The sequence below is a fragment of the Chiloscyllium plagiosum genome, unplaced genomic scaffold, assembly GCF_037043375.1.
Source record: "Chiloscyllium plagiosum isolate Xiang-an unplaced genomic scaffold, Cpla_swu_hap1 HiC_scaffold_1, whole genome shotgun sequence".
Classification (NCBI taxonomy): domain Eukaryota; kingdom Metazoa; phylum Chordata; class Chondrichthyes; order Orectolobiformes; family Hemiscylliidae; genus Chiloscyllium; species Chiloscyllium plagiosum.
Genome location: NW_028270139.1, coordinates 78,465,830 through 78,484,668, shown reverse-complemented (window position 1 = coordinate 78,484,668; position 18,839 = coordinate 78,465,830). Strand labels below are relative to the sequence as shown.

At 41.4% G+C, this 18,839-nt stretch overlaps 1 protein-coding gene across 3 annotated transcripts in view; it reads left to right on the top strand.

Annotated features, from left to right (window-relative positions):
* dlc1 (DLC1 Rho GTPase activating protein) overlaps positions 1-18,839 on the top strand; it is a 480,352-nt gene that overhangs the window by 138,231 nt on the left and 323,282 nt on the right. For all 3 annotated transcript variants that reach the window (XM_087988376.1, XM_087988381.1, XM_087988374.1), the window contains exon 4: positions 8,662-8,793. In XM_087988376.1, coding sequence (XP_087844502.1) covers positions 8,662-8,793 — 132 coding nt within the window. The remainder of the gene's footprint in view (positions 1-8,661; positions 8,794-18,839) is intronic.

Here is an 18,839-nt window from a genome sequence, read left to right as displayed (position 1 = left end):
CCTGGCTTGTCCTTACCACCCTTCTTAAACAGTGGGACTATGTTAGCCAACCTCCAGTTTTCTGGCCTGTGACTAACAATGATACAAATAAAATTTAATAAAATCTCCAGCATTCTCCTGCTGATATTCAGGTGACAGTGGAGAAAGTAATGTCTTATCAGATTGAATGTTGCCAGTGTATTAATGTATGATTCCAAAGTAACTGTATACTGTTGGAGAAACAATAGAAAGTGAGGAAATGGAGCTTCAGTTCACACTCTTAGTTGCTATTCCTCGCTACAAAGGGTAAAAACTGCAGGCTATTGACAACAAATACAAAATTGCTTTCTTTCCAAACAATTATAGTGAAAAATATAAAAATCAAAGGATGATTTGATAGTCCTTTAAAATAATACACAATAATTTGGAAGAAAATGTACTTATAAATTGTAAATGTAAAACAATGTAAATATTTTTGACTAAAATTGATTAACTAATATTCAGTTCTGAAGAAGAGATATATTCAACTCAAAATATTAAAGGCAGAATCTTATAAGGATCTGTGCAATGTGGGTTATGGTGAAAACTCAGGCGAAGCTATCTCTATCTTTAATGCTTTTCGCAAGCAGCATGGTGAGTTTCTCGTTGTGACCATTAATGGGGGATTATTGCTTGTTAAATGCCTTGATGACAGTGCAACTTCCCTCATTAATTTTCAACTTCTGATCTTACCAAACTTGCCGAGTAAAGTGAACATTGGGCGAGTGCAACACAGAAACCAGAGCAGGTCCCTGGAGAAATCAGCTCACCGCTGGCTCCAAAGGGCCACCATTTTAGACACCAGGCACCAACATGTCAGGGCATTCTCCATGGGTACCAACCACAAGTCTCCCACATCCATGGACTTTGACATCTGACATGTGTCAGCCTTTGAGAATCCTTGTGACAAGTGTCTGATCTACTTACATAACACATCAGCACTTTAGTGCTGCACCACAGGCTGCACCAGCAACTTTCATAGTAATGCTGCAGCGAGGACACTGTGTGCTCAGGGGCACACACCCAGATCACAGGCTGAACAGCATTGATGGTCTGTTCACTCACTATCATAGCAAACACTCACTCGGAGCATACCTGCCTTACATTGCCTTGCCTTGTCTTTTTGTACTTTGCCCTCTCAGCATGAGGTGCAAGGTTTACATTACTTCTGTCTTGCCTTGCCATTTAAGTCAGACACAAAGAAAGGAAGCCTGTCATGGTTGTTGGCAGTCCCCAGCTAAGTCAAAGGGGACAATCATCATTTGAGGCATAGTAAGCCCAAAGCAGCCTCCAATATCAATCTAGGGGCTTAGAAATGGTCAGAATCAGGCTGCTCTAGAAGACAAACAGTTGGGATAAAGAGGGCATTTTCAGTTTGGCAACCTGTAACTAGTGGTGTGCACAGGAATCAATGCTTGGGTCACAATTATGTACAATATATGCTAATGATTTGCATGAGGAAAGTGAAGGTGCATTAGACAAGTTTATAAATGACACATAAATAGATGGTAAGGCAAGTGGTGAGGATGACAGAAAGAGTCTGCAGATCGCTGTAGATTAGCCAAGTGAATAAGCAAAAACTTCACAGCTGGATTATAAAATTGAAAAATGTGAGATTATGCACTTTGGCAGAAAGTATAGAAGAGATAAATAAAATTTAATTAAAGAAGAAATGCAGGAGCCGCAGAACAGCTCATTGCAACTGATCAAGAAGGCAGCTCCGCATCCTCTCAAATGCAACTAGGGGTCAGCAATAAATGCCGGCCCAGCCAGTGATGCCCACGTCCAATATGTTAGTAAAGAACAAAAGGATTTGGAGGTCTTAGTGCGTGAATCACAAAAAGAGTTTAAAAATAGGGAAGTCTTGATGAAACTATGCAAGGCACTAGTCAGATCACAGTTAGAATAATGTGAACAGTTTTGGCTCCTTACCTAAAGAAAGATATACTGGCATTGGATGCAATGCAGAGAAGATTCACAAGGATGATCCTGGTAATGGAGGAATTCTTTCATGAGGCGAGGTTAAAGTAATTTGAGCTTGTATCCATTGGAGTTTAGAAGAACGAGCACAGACTTTACTGAAACATGCAAGATTCTTATGGAGCTTGACAGGGGAGATGTGGAGAAGTTGTTTGTCCTTGTGAAAGAGACAAGGATGAGAGGGCACAATCTCAGAGGAAGGAATCACCCATTTGAGTCAGAGATGAGCTGGAAGTTTCTCTTTCAGAGTGATGAATCTGTGAAATTCTTTACCACAGAGGGCTATCACAGTGGATCATTAAGTATATTCAAAGATCGAGATAGCCAAACATTTGATGAGTAAAGGAATATGAGTAAAAGGCAGGAAAGTGGAACTGTGAGTTATCAGATCAGCCATAATCTCAAGGAATAGCAGAGTGGACTCAATGGGTCAAATAGCCCTATTTTGTTCCAACATATTATGATCTCTCCATGAAATGGATGGGCAGCTCAATACCCATCTTGAGTCTTTCTGTCATACTATAGGCTGCTTTCCTCCTGCAATGTGTGAGAGGCAGGTATTAAGGCAGAAAGTGAGTGACACCGCTGCAGGAATTGTCCTGAGTAAGTGAGTAGGCAGCACAGAGGGCATGCAGTGTTACTTGTGTCAGTGGTTACAGTGGGTGGCAGTAAGTGAGGATGTTGCAGACATCAGTTTGAAACAAATGGATTTATTTTAGATGCAAATGGGTCTTTTAGAGTAGGAGCGCAGGGGACATCTTGCCTCACTAACTTGATTGAGTTCTTTGAGGAAGTGATAAAGATGATCGATGAGGCAAAAGCAGTTGGTGTTGTCTACATCGACTTTAATACAGCCTTTGACAAGGTCCCTTATGGCAGACTGATACAAAAGGTGAAGTTATATGGTATTGGGGTGAACTGGCAAGATGGATACAGAACTGGCTTTATCATAAGAGACAGAGGGTAACGGTGGAACGATGCATTTCAGAATGGAGGACTGTGACCAGTGGTGTTCCACAGGGATCAGTGCTGGGACCTCTGCTGTCCATGATCTACATAAATGATTTGGAAGAAAATGTGACTGGTCTACTTAGTAAGTTTGCAGATGATACAGAGATTAGATTACCTCCAGTGTGGAAACAGGCTATTTGGCCCAACAAGTCCACACTGACCCTCCAAAGAATATCCCACCCAGACCCATTCCCCTACTTATATTTACCCCTGACTAATGCACCTAACACTATGGGTAATTTAGCATGACCAATTCACCTAACCTGCACATCTTTGGATTGTGGGAGAAAACCAGAGCACCCGGAGGAAACCCATGCAGACATGGGGAGAATGTGCAAACTCCACACAGATAGTCACCCGAGGTGGCAATCAAACCTGGGTCCCTGGTGCTGTGAGGCAGCAGTGCTAACCACCGAGCCACCGTGCTGCCAAAGATTGAAGTTGTGGATAGGAGGAGGATTGTCAAAGGATACAGCAGGATGTAGATCAGTTGGAGGCATGGGCAAAAAAATGCTGAATGAAGTTTAATCCAGGCAAATGTGAAGTGATGCATTTTGAAAGGTCAAGTACAGGTGGAAATTATACAGTGAATGGCAGAACTCCTAGGAATATTGATATGTAGAGGGACGTGGGTGTGCAAGTCCACAGATCACTGAAGGTGGCAGCACAGGTAGATAAAGGTAGCAAAAAAGCCAATGGCATGCTTGCCATCATTGGAAGGAACATTGAGTATAAGGAGAGACAAATTATGCTGCAGCTTTAGTTAGGCCACACTTGGAATATTGCATACAGTTCTGGTCAGCACACGAGCAGAAGGATGTGGATGCTTTGGATAGAGTACAGAAAAGTTTTCCAGGATGTTGCCTGGCATGGGGGACTTTAGCTATGAAGAAAAGTTGGATAGATTGGGTTTGTTTTCACTGGAACACAAGAGGTTGAGGGGGTGATCTGCTAAAAGTCTATAAGAGTGTAAATGGCTTGGATAGAGGGGAAAGTATGAGGTTTTTTTCCCAGGGTGGAGGGATCAATTACTAGGGGATACAAGTTCAACTTGAGAGAGCACAAGTTTAAAAGAGATGTGCGAGGGACGTTTTTAACACAAAGGGTGGTGAGTGCCTTGAACACGCTGCCAGGGGAGATGGCAGAAGCAGACACAATAGCAGCATTCAAGAAGCACCTGGGCAAATACATGAACAGGAAGGGAATAGAGGGATATGGATCCTGTAAGTGAAAACATTGTGGAAGGGCAAAATGTTAATTAGTTTTAAGAAAATTTTAAGTTCAGGTTGAGATTCTGGATGTAGGTTTGGTCACTGAGCTGGAAGGTTTGTTTTCAGATGTTTCATCACCTCTGAATAAAGCACTGGTGGTATGGCCCACTTTCTATTTATATGTTTAAGTTTCCTTGAGTTGGAGATGTTATTTCCTGTGGTGATGTCATTTCTTGTTCTGTTTCTCGGGGGCAGTAAATGGGATCCAAGTCAATGTGTTTGTTGATAGTGTTCCGATTGGGACTCCAACCGGAACTCTATCAACAAACACATTGACTTGGATCTCATTTACCACACCCTGTGAAAAAGAACAGGAAATGACATCACCACAGGAAATGGCATCACCAACCCATGGAAACCTAAATGGAAAGCAGGCCATGCCACCAGCGCTTCATGCGGAGGCTCACTGATGATGTTACCTAGTCTGAAACAAACCTTCTAGCTCAGCGAGCAAACTTACATTCAGTGTTAAATGTGTCTGCAAAGGCTTGGAGAGCTGAAGGGCCTGTTCCTGTTCTGTATTCTTCTCTGTTCTTTATAATTAGAGAGGTCTGGGCCTTGCTGGGAGGTGGATGCTATTGCAGAGATACAGAGAATGAGAGATATTGGAGAAAAGATGGTCACGCCTAACATTGGCAGAGTGGAGAAGATCATTGACTTTTTTTCTACAGTGTTGGGCATTCCTGCAGATGGCTGAATGTGCCTCTCACATTGAACCATGTTGATATAGTCCAGTGTCAAGACCTTCATTGTTGGTCCTGGAGCAAGAGTAAGTCCAACTTCTACATGGTTCCATTCAGCAGTTTCTTCAGGTCAGTGCCCACAAAACAAAGTGCCAATTTCCCCATCTGCCACATCTGGGGCAAAAGTCAGGAAAGGTACTGGACAACTCTGGTCTGACCGTGCTTGTCCAGAAACACAATGGCCTTTTAAAGATGGCATGCATACAAGGCAACTGGTGACTTCCTGGATAGCCACAGAGTGGCGAGTTGTTCTGGGAATGCTTGATGGTGATGGAATCAGGTGTGAGGGACACCATAGAGGTGGGATACGCTGTTGATGTGGGGACTTTGACAAGATACAGTGAGTACCTTGCAGTTTCTTCCAGTACCTTGCCACATCTCATGGCAGAAACCCTGCCAAGCAACTTAATGCAACTCTGACTTAGCTAACGAAAGTTAAGATGCAGCCTTGTCTCTTATTTGCCTCTCAGCAGATTCTGTCAGACCTGCTCAGTGTTCCTTGCATTTCCTATTTTTATTTCAGATTTCCATCATCTGTAGTATTTTGCTTTTAAAATAATTTCCCTCAGCTGCTTTACAATGTCTTTCCTCTCAGTCATTCCTGACCGCTCTCCCTCTTTTTCACAATCACTCCCCAATCCCTCTGTCATTCCTTACTAAAGTAATAGTCAGTTTTACAAATTGCATGTTTGTTTTATTTAGCATTACTCTCAATTACTATCTTTATCTCCCTCCCAGGATGTTCCCTCCATGCCATTGTTACTCGAAAGGGGTACTCAAACCTTTAACCAAGATATTCTTCCCGAGCATGAAAGACAGAAGTCAGCTCAGACTTTAATTAAACAAACCTTCCTTTATGTAACTCTTTATGTACCAACACTTCATATAAAACACACATTTGTTGCAAAATTTACATCTTACATCGTCCAACTTAACCTCAACTTTAACTCACTTCATTTAACTTCACTCTACCTTAGCTTTAACTTAATTCACATTTAACTCTAACTGTACAAATCTGGCTTGAAACAAATACCACCCCAATTCGAGGGAAGCCGCCAAACTTTGCTCTTGCTGTAGATTTTGCTTCATGGCTCTTTGTCTCTCTAAAGATAACTCCAGGGCATGTGCTTCTCAAATGTTGGTCTCAAGGGTTACCTTGTCTAAGCTGGTAACTTTTATCCCAAAGTTGCTCATTTTCCAGAAACGTCTCTGGCGCTCAGCCAATGAATTAACCAAACCAGATCACATCGTTCAATCCCAGCAAATGGAGTTTACTGGTAAGCAACTCCCAAATGTTTATACCAAGTCGTAAGCAGCAACATACCATATTCCATATATGTATGTCTAGCAGACCACGATGACACCTTATTTATTGGGTCAACACAGGAAATTGCAAGTCACAGTCTACAGTCACAATATGTCCTCACTGCAGTATAACCTGGATCAGAGTTTAAACTAGGTTGACCAAAGTACCCAGCATGCTTGATTGTAGCTCTTAACTAGTTTTGTAGTCATTTCTCCCGCTGGCCACCTGACTGCATCATTCTGCTCTGCATGGGGTGTTTCTTGTCCAAACTACTCTTGCACCCCCTCTATTACCTCACCGTGTATGGTCAGCCATTATACTCCTGTAGTCTGGAGGATTTGCAGGCCATTTGTGGGAAACTCTGTATGGCGAGATTCATTGTGCTCCATGCACCAGTTCTTGCCATTAAACTGATCCACCAATTTCCAGGCTACCTGCAATTTCCAGTCAGGAGGGGGTCCAAGTTTCACACCTATTTAAGATTGGCATGGTTGCAGCACCTTTTCCTTCTCTACCAAGGCTGTTCCTTAATTTCTGACTCTATCACGTAATCTTTGGCCACTCAGTGCAGAGGGGAGTGGGCAGATTGGAAGATTTCTTTGTGGGATTATTCCTTGTCCTGACCAAGGTGGACATCAAAAGGTCCAGGTAGCTAGTGGCTGAGACAATTATTCAGCAGAGATGCCTGCTTCTCTCCTACACTGACGTCTGTACTGGAAGTCTCTGGACATCTTAGGCCTTTTGAGGCTAGAGGGTAGCAGGAGGAGTGGAGTGCAAATGTCACACCTTGGGATTAACTAACTTTTCTGTAAATATTTTGTTTCTCTAAGTTACGGTGTATCACAAGTATCTCATTCAATAAGTGACAGCTCTTTGTTATTGCCAACTTTCTAGGCTGACAATACGAGATATAAAGCCGTGCATTCTGCACAACAAACACAGGTCACCAAAGTCATTATATTTATTCACATGATATATTCAACTTGCAGACTTTACTGGGGCTCACCAACATAAAATAATAAATAACAATCCAGCCAGTTACACAAATGACCCCACAAAATAAAAGACCTAGTTTTGCACAGTGTACATCCTTCTTTGTGTCTCTGCAATGTGGTACAGTTCTCAGATTTAATACATACCACAATTTAATACTTTGCCAACATTCCCTGCCCAGAGCCACAGCTGAAGAGCAGTTTCTTGGGTGACATACTCGATGTCAGGTGTCAGCTGTCAAAACGTAACCCAATAAAAATTAGAGCCTACTAATTATCGAGAAGCCTGCTAAAAGGTGGAAAATGAGAGAATTTGCCAATTAACATGCAAGCTTTTGGTGTTTTTCTAACTGCTGTAGTTCTCAAAGTGTTATGTTCTCATAAATGAAATGTGCTGTTGATAGGATTTGAGATGTTGAATTCTCCACCGAATTTCATTAAATGCAACTTACAAGTAAGCAGTGATTTCTGCACAGTTTCTGAAACAGTACAAGATGTTTTTCCATGTTGAATCCTGCATTGTTGAAAACAGCACTTCAACAGTCAATATTTCAGTGATTTTCAGTCATATGCCATGCCTCTAATAGTTCTTGGATTGTGATGTTGACACACTGCATAGCATATGACTGCCATTATATTGGAAATGGTTTGCACAGGTCAAAACACATTGCAACAATGACATGCAACTTGCATACTGTGTAGCATATAAATCATTTTAGAAACAAAACAGATGGAATAAAGGGGATTTTCAGACATTGGTTCACTATTAAGTTCTTTATATTAAGACTGGAATGAATGGAATGGAATTTAACAAGATATTATAAAAAGAAATAACTTTTTGAGTTGAATATATCATCTCAGATTTGTGAACATTTTGAATTTCATTTCTAGATGGCTATTAAAACTACCATCCATCGCAAATCTCTATCCTCTAATTTTAAAAAAACTATTATGGTTATTATTTTCTTATAATGTTATTTTATATGGATTTATTACTCAAACTCTCAGCTGGATATAAAAGATCTCGTGACTCTAATTCAAAGGCAGCAGTGAGTCGACCTACAGCCCAAACCATTATTTATCCTTCAATAAACATCCCAAAGATCAATTATCTGATTATTACACATTCCTGCTGTGAGAGTTTCCTGTATGTCAATTGGCTGCCACACTTCCTACATTACAGCAGTGATGACATTTCAAAGGTATTTTATTGACAGTAAAATAATTTGTCACATCTTTAAGTCGCAGAAGTTATTGTGTAATGCCAAGTCTTTCTTGAATTATTTTATTATTGCTTTGCATGAGTTAACATGATGATGTTTCCCACGGTCTATTGGCAGGAGCTGGAATCTGATTCAGAAAATGGAGCAGATGTGATTGCAATCAGTCAAAACCAGAAGGTTCATCTTGTTCATTCCCCACTTGGAACCACATCCCCCATGGCAGGTCCGGGGGCGAAACCAAAGATTGGGGTAGGTTTGGATAATTTAAACACCAGATAATTCTTTAGTTTAGACAGATGGTTATAAATTGCAGCAAAGTTTATGCCAAGATTTTCTTTATCTCTGCAAACTTTTTGCGAAAGATCATTTTTTTCTTCCCTATGCTGAATTTAACAAGAAAATGCATAAAATGTGGTCTAATATTGGTATTAGACTATTTGGCCATTTTTAACATTGTTCTGATCATCCCCAACCTTCCAAAAAAGAGGTAGTTGCCATTTGTGAAACATGATGGAAGTACAATATCTCCATTTACCTTTTGTGGCCTTATTAAAGTTATTAAAAGTGAACTTACGCAGCCATCTGCAACCACAGAAACAAATAAAAATTAAACGTTTTCACAATTATGGCATGGGTGGAATTAGTGAATGGAAAAATCATAAAATATACCTAAGGTGGTAAATCAAGTTACTTTGAGAGGAGAGCAGTTCCATGTGGTTCAAAGAGAGTGCAGCACATTGATTTATCAACAGAAAGGAGAGGGCACATAATTCCCAGCTGTTACTCTTCCAAGTTAGAACAAAAACAGAAATTGCTGGAAAAACTCAGCAGATCTCAAAGCATTTAGAGCTATAGAGATGCACAGCACAGAAACAAACCCTTTGGTCCAACTCTTCCATGCCGACTAGATATCCTAACCTAACTAGTTCCATTTGCCAGCACTTTGCTCATATCCCTTTAAACCCTTCCGATTCATATAAATGCTGTAATTGTACAAACCTCGACCATATCATCTGATGCACACCATTTCATGCATACACCAACTTCTGCATGAAAATGTTGCCCCTTAGGTCGCTTTTGATTCTTTCCCTTCTCACCCTAAATCTATGCTCTCTAGTTCTGGACTTCCCCACTCCAGGGAGAAGATCTTGTCTATTTATCCTTTCCAGGCCCCTCATAATTTTGTAAACCTCTATAAGGTCACCCCTCAGCCTCCCACACTCCAGGGAAATCAGCAGCGGCCTAATCAGCCTCTCCCTGTAGCTCAAATCCTCCAACTCTGGCAACCTCCTTGTGAATCTTTTCTGAGCCTTTCCAAGTTTCACAACATCTTTCCGATAGGAAGGAGACCAGAATTGCACGCAATATTCCAAAAGTGGCCTAACCAATGTCCTGTACAGCCGCAACATGACCTCCCAACTCTTATACTTAATGCTCTGACCAATAAAGGAAAGCATACCAAACACCACCTTCACTATCCTATCTACCTGCAACTCCACTTTCAAGGAGCTATGAACCTACACTCCAGGGTCTCTTTGTTCGGCAATACTTCCTAGGACCTTACCATTAAGTGTATAAGTCCTGCTAAGATTTGCCTTTCCAAAATGTAGCAACTCACATTTATCTAAATTAAACTCCATCTGCCATTCCTTAGCCCATTGGCCCATCTGGTCCAGATCCTGTTGTAATCTGAGGTAACCTGTCTTCGCTGTCCACTACACCTCCAATTTTGGTGTCACTTGCAAACGTACTAGCTATACCTCCAATGTTCACATCCAAATCATTTATATAAATGATGAAAAGCAGTGGACCCAGCACTGTTCCTTGTGGCACTCCATTGGTCACAGGCCTCCAGTCTGAAAAGCAACCCTCCACCACCACCTTTTGTCTTCTACCTTCAAGTCAGTTCTGTGTCCAAATGGTTAGTTCTCCCTGTATTCCATCAGATCTACACTTGCTAACCAGTTTACCACAAGGAACCTTGTCGAATGCCTTACTGAAGTCCATTTAGATCACGTCCACCACTCTGCCCTCATCAATCCTCTTCATTACTTCTTCAAGAAACTCAATCAAGTTACTGAGGCATGATTTCCCATGCACAAAGCCATGTTGACTAGCCCTAATCAGTCTTGCCTTTCCAAATACATAGGTAAAAACAATGACTGCAGATGCTGGAAACCAGATTCTGGATTAGTGGTGCTGGAAGAGCACAGCAATTCAGGCAGCATCCGAGGACAGGCAAAATCGACGTTTCGGGCAATAGCCCTTCATCAGGAATAAAGGCAGAGAGCCTGAAGCATGGAGAGATAAGCTAGAGGAGGGTGGGGGTGGGGAGATAGTAGCATAGAGTACAATAGGTCAGTGGGGAAGGAGATGAAGGTGATAGGTCAGGGAAGAGAGGGTGGAGTGGATAGGTGGAAAAGGAGCTGGGCAGGTCGGACAAGTCTGGACAAGTCGAATTGCTGGAGGTTAGAAACTAGGATGAGGTGGGGGAAGGGGAAATGAGGAAACTGTTGAAATCCACATTGATGCCCTGGGGTTGAAGTGTTCCGAGGCGGAAGATGAGGCGTTCTTCCTCCAGGCGTCTGGTGGTGAGGGAGCGGCGGTGGAGGAGGCCCAGCACCTCCATATCCTCGGCAGAGTGGGATGGGGAGTTGAAATGTTGAGCCACTGGGCGATTTGGTTGATTGATGCGGGTGTCTCTGAGATGTTCCCTAAAGCGCTCTGCTAGGAGACTCCATACGACCCACCCTCCCATCCTGGCACTTTCCCCTGCCACCGCAGGAACTGTAAAACCTGTGCCCACACCTCCTCCCTCACCTCTATCCAAGGCCCCAAAGGAGCTTTCCACATCCATCAAAGTTTTACCTGCACATCCACTAATATCATCTATTGTATCCGTTGCTCCCGATGCGGTCTCCTCTACATTGGGGAGACTGGGCGCCTCCTAGCAGAGCGCTTTAGGGAACATCTCAGAGACACCTGCATCAATCAACCAAATCGCCCAGTGGCTCAACATTTCAACTCCCCCTCCCACTCTGCCGAGGATATGGAGGTGCTGGGCCTCCTCCACCGCCGCTCCCTCACCACCAGACGCCTGGAGGAAGAACGCCTCATCTTCCGCCTCGGAACACTTCAACCCCAGGGCATCAATGTGGATTTCAACAGTTTCCTCATTTCCCCTTCCCCCACCTCATCCTAGTTTCTAACCTCCAGCAACTCGACTTGTCCGGACTTGTCCGACCTGCCCAGCTCCTTTTCCACCTATCCACTCCACCCTCTCTTCCCTGACCTATCACCTTCATCTCCTTCCCCACTGACCTATTGTACTCTATGCTACTATCTCCCCACCCCCACCCTCCTCTAGCTTATCTCTCCATGCTTCAGGCTCTCTGCCTTTATTCCTGATGAAGGGCTTTTGCCCGAAACGTCGATTTTGCCTGTCCTCGGATGCTGCCTGAATTGCTGTGCTCTTCCAGCACCACTAATCCAGAATCCTTTCCAAATACATGTAAATCCCGTCCCTCAGGATTCCCTCCAACAACTTGCCCACCACCGATGTCTATAGTTCCCTGGCATTTGTGGAGAGAAAGCAGAGATAACGTTTCAGGTCCAGTTCTAGAAAAAGGCCACTGGACCCAAAACAATAATTGCTGCCAGACCTGGTGGGCTTTTCCAGCAATTTCAGATTTTGCTTCTGATTTCCAGCATCCATAGTTCTTTGTTTTTTTATCTTTTCCAAGTTGAGTCAGTTGACCAGACATGAGCAGGTATGCAGACTTAGAGGGAGGCGTTAACTCTGGTAGACATTTGGTGCACAGAGAGCTGCAAGAAAAATCAACCATCCATCACAGTCTATTGTTATTGCTCTCAACTTTGAGGCCAAAGTGACGTTTGAAGAACCTGCAAAGGCTACCACTGGAGTACAACCATTGGTTGTTGCACACTCAAATTTACCATTGAAGTTGTGATATCTTTGCATTATTGGGAAGCAGAGTATTCTATTCCAAAAGGCAAAGTAGCCATTTTTTTTAATTCAGCAGAATTGTTGAAGAAGAGTGAATAGGTGAAGTTTGCAGTTGTTGCGCTGTCACCAGTTTCATCAAATATTAATCGATGAACAATCAATTTTGCGATTCTTGGGGGACTCTGTAGGTTGATTTTTTTTTGTCTTGAATTCATTGGACAGCACTCAGAGTGTGGGAATCTTTTCCCTTTCTGCAACCTACCGTGCAAAGGTATTTAAATGGTTATTCTAAGCACTGTGACATTCCCAGCGCACCAGTCCATGCGCTAAAGGACATCAGGCATTTCACACATAGACCAGGGCTGAAACTTAATGTTCGGCCTTGTTCCTGGATATTCTTAAAATCAGGAAAAAACAAATATGATTCTCACTACCTTTGCACTATCAGATTCACAGTCTGAGATACTCCTAGGCAATTATAAATTCAGTTTGTAGTGCATTTTCTTGTTTTAAATCTTGTTTGATACCTCATCAGATGTGACATTCCTGGGTGTCTCTCTGTCTCTCTCTTTCTCCAGGCAGTCACTGAACTTACATCTGCAGTCAACGTTTGGCTGTATATCCTTTGTTCTATTGAAAATGAATACACAATGTAATTAAAGTGTGACATTTCTATGGCTAATCTCAGTTATTACCTGTGGTCATGACAATTCCCACAAGATACCTGTCACTTTATTGAGGAGGTTATTGTGCATTTTATATTTTGTTCTCTGCAATCTTGATGAGGTGTTGTCTACACTAATGTTCTGTTGAAGAGTGATGCTTGGATAAATAGGGCAGAGATTGTCCTTCAGCCTGGCCCTTTGGAGTGATGTGCAGTTTATCTAAAGTATTAGGAATGCTGGACATCAATGGTTCTTTATTTCTTAATTTTTTTTCTGCCTTTATATTCTATGTTTTTGTCTATTTTTCTGAGTTTTAAGATGAGCAATACTTTGCAATACTCTTCACTGTAATTTGTAACAAGATACACATGACAATAAATAAATCAAATCAAATCAACACCAAGACAGTGGGCAGAGAAGAGGCGGTATGCAGCAAAGTTGTTGACACTGCACTGAAACTGCAGCAAGACACTTCCAATGAAAAGCAAAACTAAATTTTTGCTGTTTGCATTGACATAAAAGGTTTACAATCCTGCACAGTATTTTCATGCTGTGCATGGATCTGTCTTGCTGTGAGCCTGTGGCGTTAAAAAGTTCTGCAAGTGTAATTGGAGCTAAAGTGCACTGTATGTAAACAATACCAGCTATGGCAGTAAACAGAACTGAGCCCCAAAGAAGAGATTGAATTAGCATGTCTGGCCTAGAAGATAGACCATAATGAATTATCATGTTTCTGCTTGAGTGCACTAGTAGAATTTATAGTTTTGAAATTTATAGTAAGTGAAGCTTAAAGGGAGTGTGGGGCATGGCTGAGTCTGAAAAGGCTAGTGTCTTTTTCGTTTGGCAGGATTTGGTTTGTGAAGAATCGGGTTTTTAGAGATGAGTAATGCCCCCATTACACTTTGATTACTACATTACCAGTGTTGCATTGACAAGGAGAAGACATAAAGGCATTCAGATGTAACCAGCTGTGTAATTTAATTTAACCCTCGACAGTGTTCCTAATGTCTTGAATTATTTGCTCTCTGCTCTGCACCAGCAAACGTAGGTCAGACCACACAGAGGTGACAGCATGGAATGTCTCTCCGGTTTACAGTGACATTTATCAGTAAGAACTGAGAGCACCAAATGGTGTTCAATTGTTTGAAGGCTTCTCATCAAGAGAAAAATATAACTCCACTGGAAAATAATTGCAATGGTTTGGCTGACAAATCTAGTCTTTGGTTGTATGATCATGTATTGTGCTATTGAAACAAAAACAATTAAAATGAGCTAAGTACTGCCACAACAGGGTCACTGCTTGCTGTAACTGGAGCCAAAATATTAGGCAATGCTTTTATGTTTTCACTAATGTTATGTTGTATTCTGCTGCCTACAAGGCAGGTAAATGAGTCAATTCTTGGTGAAATATATGGCTAACAACAAACAGAAGGACAAGGTGGGTGATAGACAGTCCTCTTGTTTAGAATATACTTCAAATTGGTGACTGTGTACAGATGTGGAGTATCCAATCAGTAACAGTGCAGAAATGTGAATAGCCAATCAGTAATAATGGACTATCCAATCAGTGATAGTGTAGAAATGTGGGATAGCCAACCCAAAACAGGTCTGTCAATTAACAATCTGTCAGTCCGTCAAGCCCTTGGGACTGGATGCAGGTTTAATTTTGTGAAACTCAAAAGTTTGAACCCCATATCAAAGTTTGTGGAATAGAATTAAAGCTTAGACAAACATTTAAAGTTTATGTTTAAGTAAGCCAACATTTTGATATGTAATCTTTGGCTAATTTGTTCCATATTTGTTTTCAACCTTGTAAAATTTGCACATTGAAAGTCGGTACTGTACTTTTAGAACTGAACAGGTCGTGTAAGTCTTTGGCTCATTTTCAGCTCAGTGTTCCTTTAGCTGATCTCAGATATAACAGAACTGATGAAGGTGGCAAAGGAGCGTGGTGCCCTCACCCAAGTCGAAGGAGGATCAACCACAATTGATACTCTTAATGGCTCTTCAGTGGCTTTTGTGATGGTTGTGAGGTGAGGATAGAAAGGTGTGATAACCACTGTGACTCATGCCAACTTATTCACCTGAATCACACATGAGGGACTGACAGTTAGATGAGTTACTGGAAGAGCAGCTGCAAATGCGAAACCATCCTTCAGCATGATGTATTACCTTCAGGAGAGCAGGCTTTGGGAAGGAAAGTAACTGCAGTGTAACAGATGTAACAACCAGAGTACCATAAACATAGCACATTGACCCAAGGAGTTTGGATTGCAATTGAGCCTTTCCGACAGCTTTTTCTTAATGTTGTGTCACAGTATTTTAAAATAATTAATTTCCACTATTCTTCTCCGCCACCTGAAACTCAGAGTTTAATTCTATCTTTCAGCAGATTTTTGGTCAATTTTGATTTGTTTCACAATTTTAGCTTGTTTAGAATATGGTGGTCATGTGGAAACAATTTATCTTTATTTAGACAGTTGTGCTCATTCTGTTGCCCAGACATTTCAGGTTTCAGAGCACATGAGCTGTGCTGTGAGGTTGATTTTGATCCTAATCCTGAAAACAGGACAGGGAATATTTCTGACTCATGCGCCAAAATTAAAATCAGCGGCTGGGCTGCGTGTATGGAATAGTGCTGTCAATGTCAAACTCAGCTCGGTTTCAATGTGTCAACTAATTAATTTTATTGTTTTAAACTCTCTCTATTGCTTCACTCACAATGATTTCCTCCTGCACTGTGCCATGGCACATATCCACTATTCCTCTTGTTCTGTTCCAAAGTTCTGTAATCACTGTTTAAGCTGCTGCTGTTTAACATTACCTCTCTAAATACAGCTGCCACCTGGCCACCTCACCTCGAGAGCCACTCTCTGCTGCTGCTTTCTGCTCCTCTGCCAACTGTTACGTCATTTCTTTAATTGGTGTTTTCTTTAATCCTTCAACAGATGAAATGCTTTGAAACTTGTTCCATTCTTTGTGACGAGACATAGAAATGTAAAGTCTTGCTTTAGGGTGGCACGGTGACACAGTGGTTAGCACTGCTGCCTCACAGCGCCAGAGACCCAGGTTCAATTCCCGCCTCAGGCGACTGTCTGTGTGCAGTTTGCACATTCTCCCCGTGTCTGCGTGGGTTTCCTCCAGGTGCTCCATGTTAAATTGCCCGTAGTGTTAGGTGTAGGGGAATGGGTCTGGGTGGATTGCGGCCTGATGTGGACTTGTTGGGCCGAAGGGCCTGTTTCCACACTGTAAGTAATCTAATCTAAGATGATGCAAACTTTAGATTTAGAAATGGATAAGAGACAGCTAAGGGCAAAAGCTGACTGAGGGACATGCCTGAGGATATTGCTTGAAATTAATTTATGATCATCATGCTAAGGATTTGAGCAGGTGACTGAGGCCTGTTGTGCCTCTAGAGGCAGCACACTGTATCAAAGTGGACCAGTCTGGCAACTGCCTTACTCACAATGGCTATCAAGTATGTCATAGTAAGAAGTAGACAAGTAAGAAGTAGAGGAAGGTGGTCAGAGTCAGTCAGACCAGTATTACTTGGGAGGGAACAACGGGACTTATTCAGGCTTCACATTGAGGAAAGCATAAAGCATTGTCTTGATGTTTTGACAGTGGGCTTCAGCAGTCATTAAAGCACCATTGGTTGTTTATCTGTATGGCTGGTAAAATTATTCAGTGCTTGTGCAGTGCGAGCTCCAACTAATCTTAAAGAATTTAGCAACTTGTTGAATTGAATGAATGCGACCTTATTTCAATACTGAGAGTCATTCAAAGAAAGCCCCAACTAACTTAGTAGTGATGCGAATGCAAACACAGATCACACATGAAACAATACATTTTTGCAGTGTTTTGAACCTGGTGAATGGATAGAATGCATGTCGATTTATACTCCCTGATATCCACTGAGGAAACTGTTAACTTAAACCGTAATGGCATTACACAGGTGTGAAATATTATTGAGTGCAATTCAAGCTTAAAAAATATTGACACACTGGGGAGCTATTGGTTCAGCTCCAAAATGAATAGGTATGAATCAGTGCATTTCTTTTGCTTTACTAATATGTTTGCAATTGCAGCTACACGCTTTTTCAATCTGGTTTTAAAATATTTATCTGAAATAAAAAAGTTTAACTCTAGACACTGTTAATGGCATAACACTCAAGTCGCAGCTTGCATCATTGTTTACACATGCAATCTTGCAGCATTCCCCTTATTACTCTAATGCTCCCATTAACTTCTGTATTGTTGCTGACAATCCGCCTTATTGATGAAGTTTTAAGCAAAATGCTGTCTTGCAGAATCTCTAAGATTCGCAAAGAGACGTATATTGTATGGAGGTGGTAGTATTTGCCACAATATAAAAGCAACTTAGTCAAGGCTAGCATCTTTTCTAATCACCAGTGAACAGGACACTGTAGTGATTTGTACATGTCAGTAATAAGACTTGTTGTTCTCACCAACCTTTCCTTGTGTTCCAAGAAATCGTATTAGCCAGGAACTGTGCAGCATACCTTATGATAAAATCATTGCAAAAGTGCAGTTCTGAGGTTTAATTGGCTATTACATGCTCCAAAAAATTTTTTACACAACAAAGTTATTTGTAAAACTCTTGGGAAAAGAGAACTATCTTTGTGCCTACATAAGTAACCATGCAACATGGCGTGACTAATTACAGCAGACAATGCCTGTATCACCAGTTGAACTTTTTAATTTGTTGTCAGCATTAGTGAAGCAAGCAATTGTGATAAGCAACAGATTACAGACTTGAGTCCACTTTAGCAGAGATTACTACCAAAGACAGACTTTTACTGAAGCCTTGGGTGGTCAGCATTATCAGACTCCTCAAACAGTGTAAACTGAGATTAAGGTTAACAAATACTCATCAACTGGTACCCAATGAAAATCCAGATGCCTTAATTGTGCCATTATCTTCAAGACTCATGAAATCTATTGATATGAAACTCTTCAGTTACAAAAAAAACTGAAAATCACCGATTATCAATCATAAACTACTTCCCCACTTACCAATTTTATCCCTTTAGAAATGACTTCTAGTATGAACCCTCGTGTTTTGCTTGCTGTACTTTATGCACTTGCTAATCTTCATCGCCACTTTTAATGATGTGTATAAGCTCACTTAGATGCATTTTCCTTTATCCCATTTAGACACTTGTTTTGCTGGGTGGGAATGTGTGGCTTCTTTATTCTTCCTATCAGCATGTACTACTTCTCAATCACTTATATTGAAGCTCAGTTGCCAATTATGTGCTCATAGTGCAAGCCATCCTATGTTTTCACAGTCCTGCTCTATATTAAGGACATCCCCTAATTTGATGTTACCTGTATATTTTGAAATTGTACCTCCAATTTCCTAATGGTTTATGAAATAGGTGAACATCAATCTCAGCACTTGTCCGTGTCGAATCCTAATTCCAACTATTATATAACTTGAGTTCTCCTAATTAGAATATAAAATGCCAAGTTAACAAACTAAATATAAAGGGTGCCATCATCCTCTGCCATAGCCTATTACATCATTAAAAAGGAAGTTTATGAAGTTTTCACTCTGAGATGTATTAATTTAGAAATCTGAACAGTACTTGTATTTAAACCGAACATTAAGGGAAAATGAGCCATGTGCAGTCTTATTT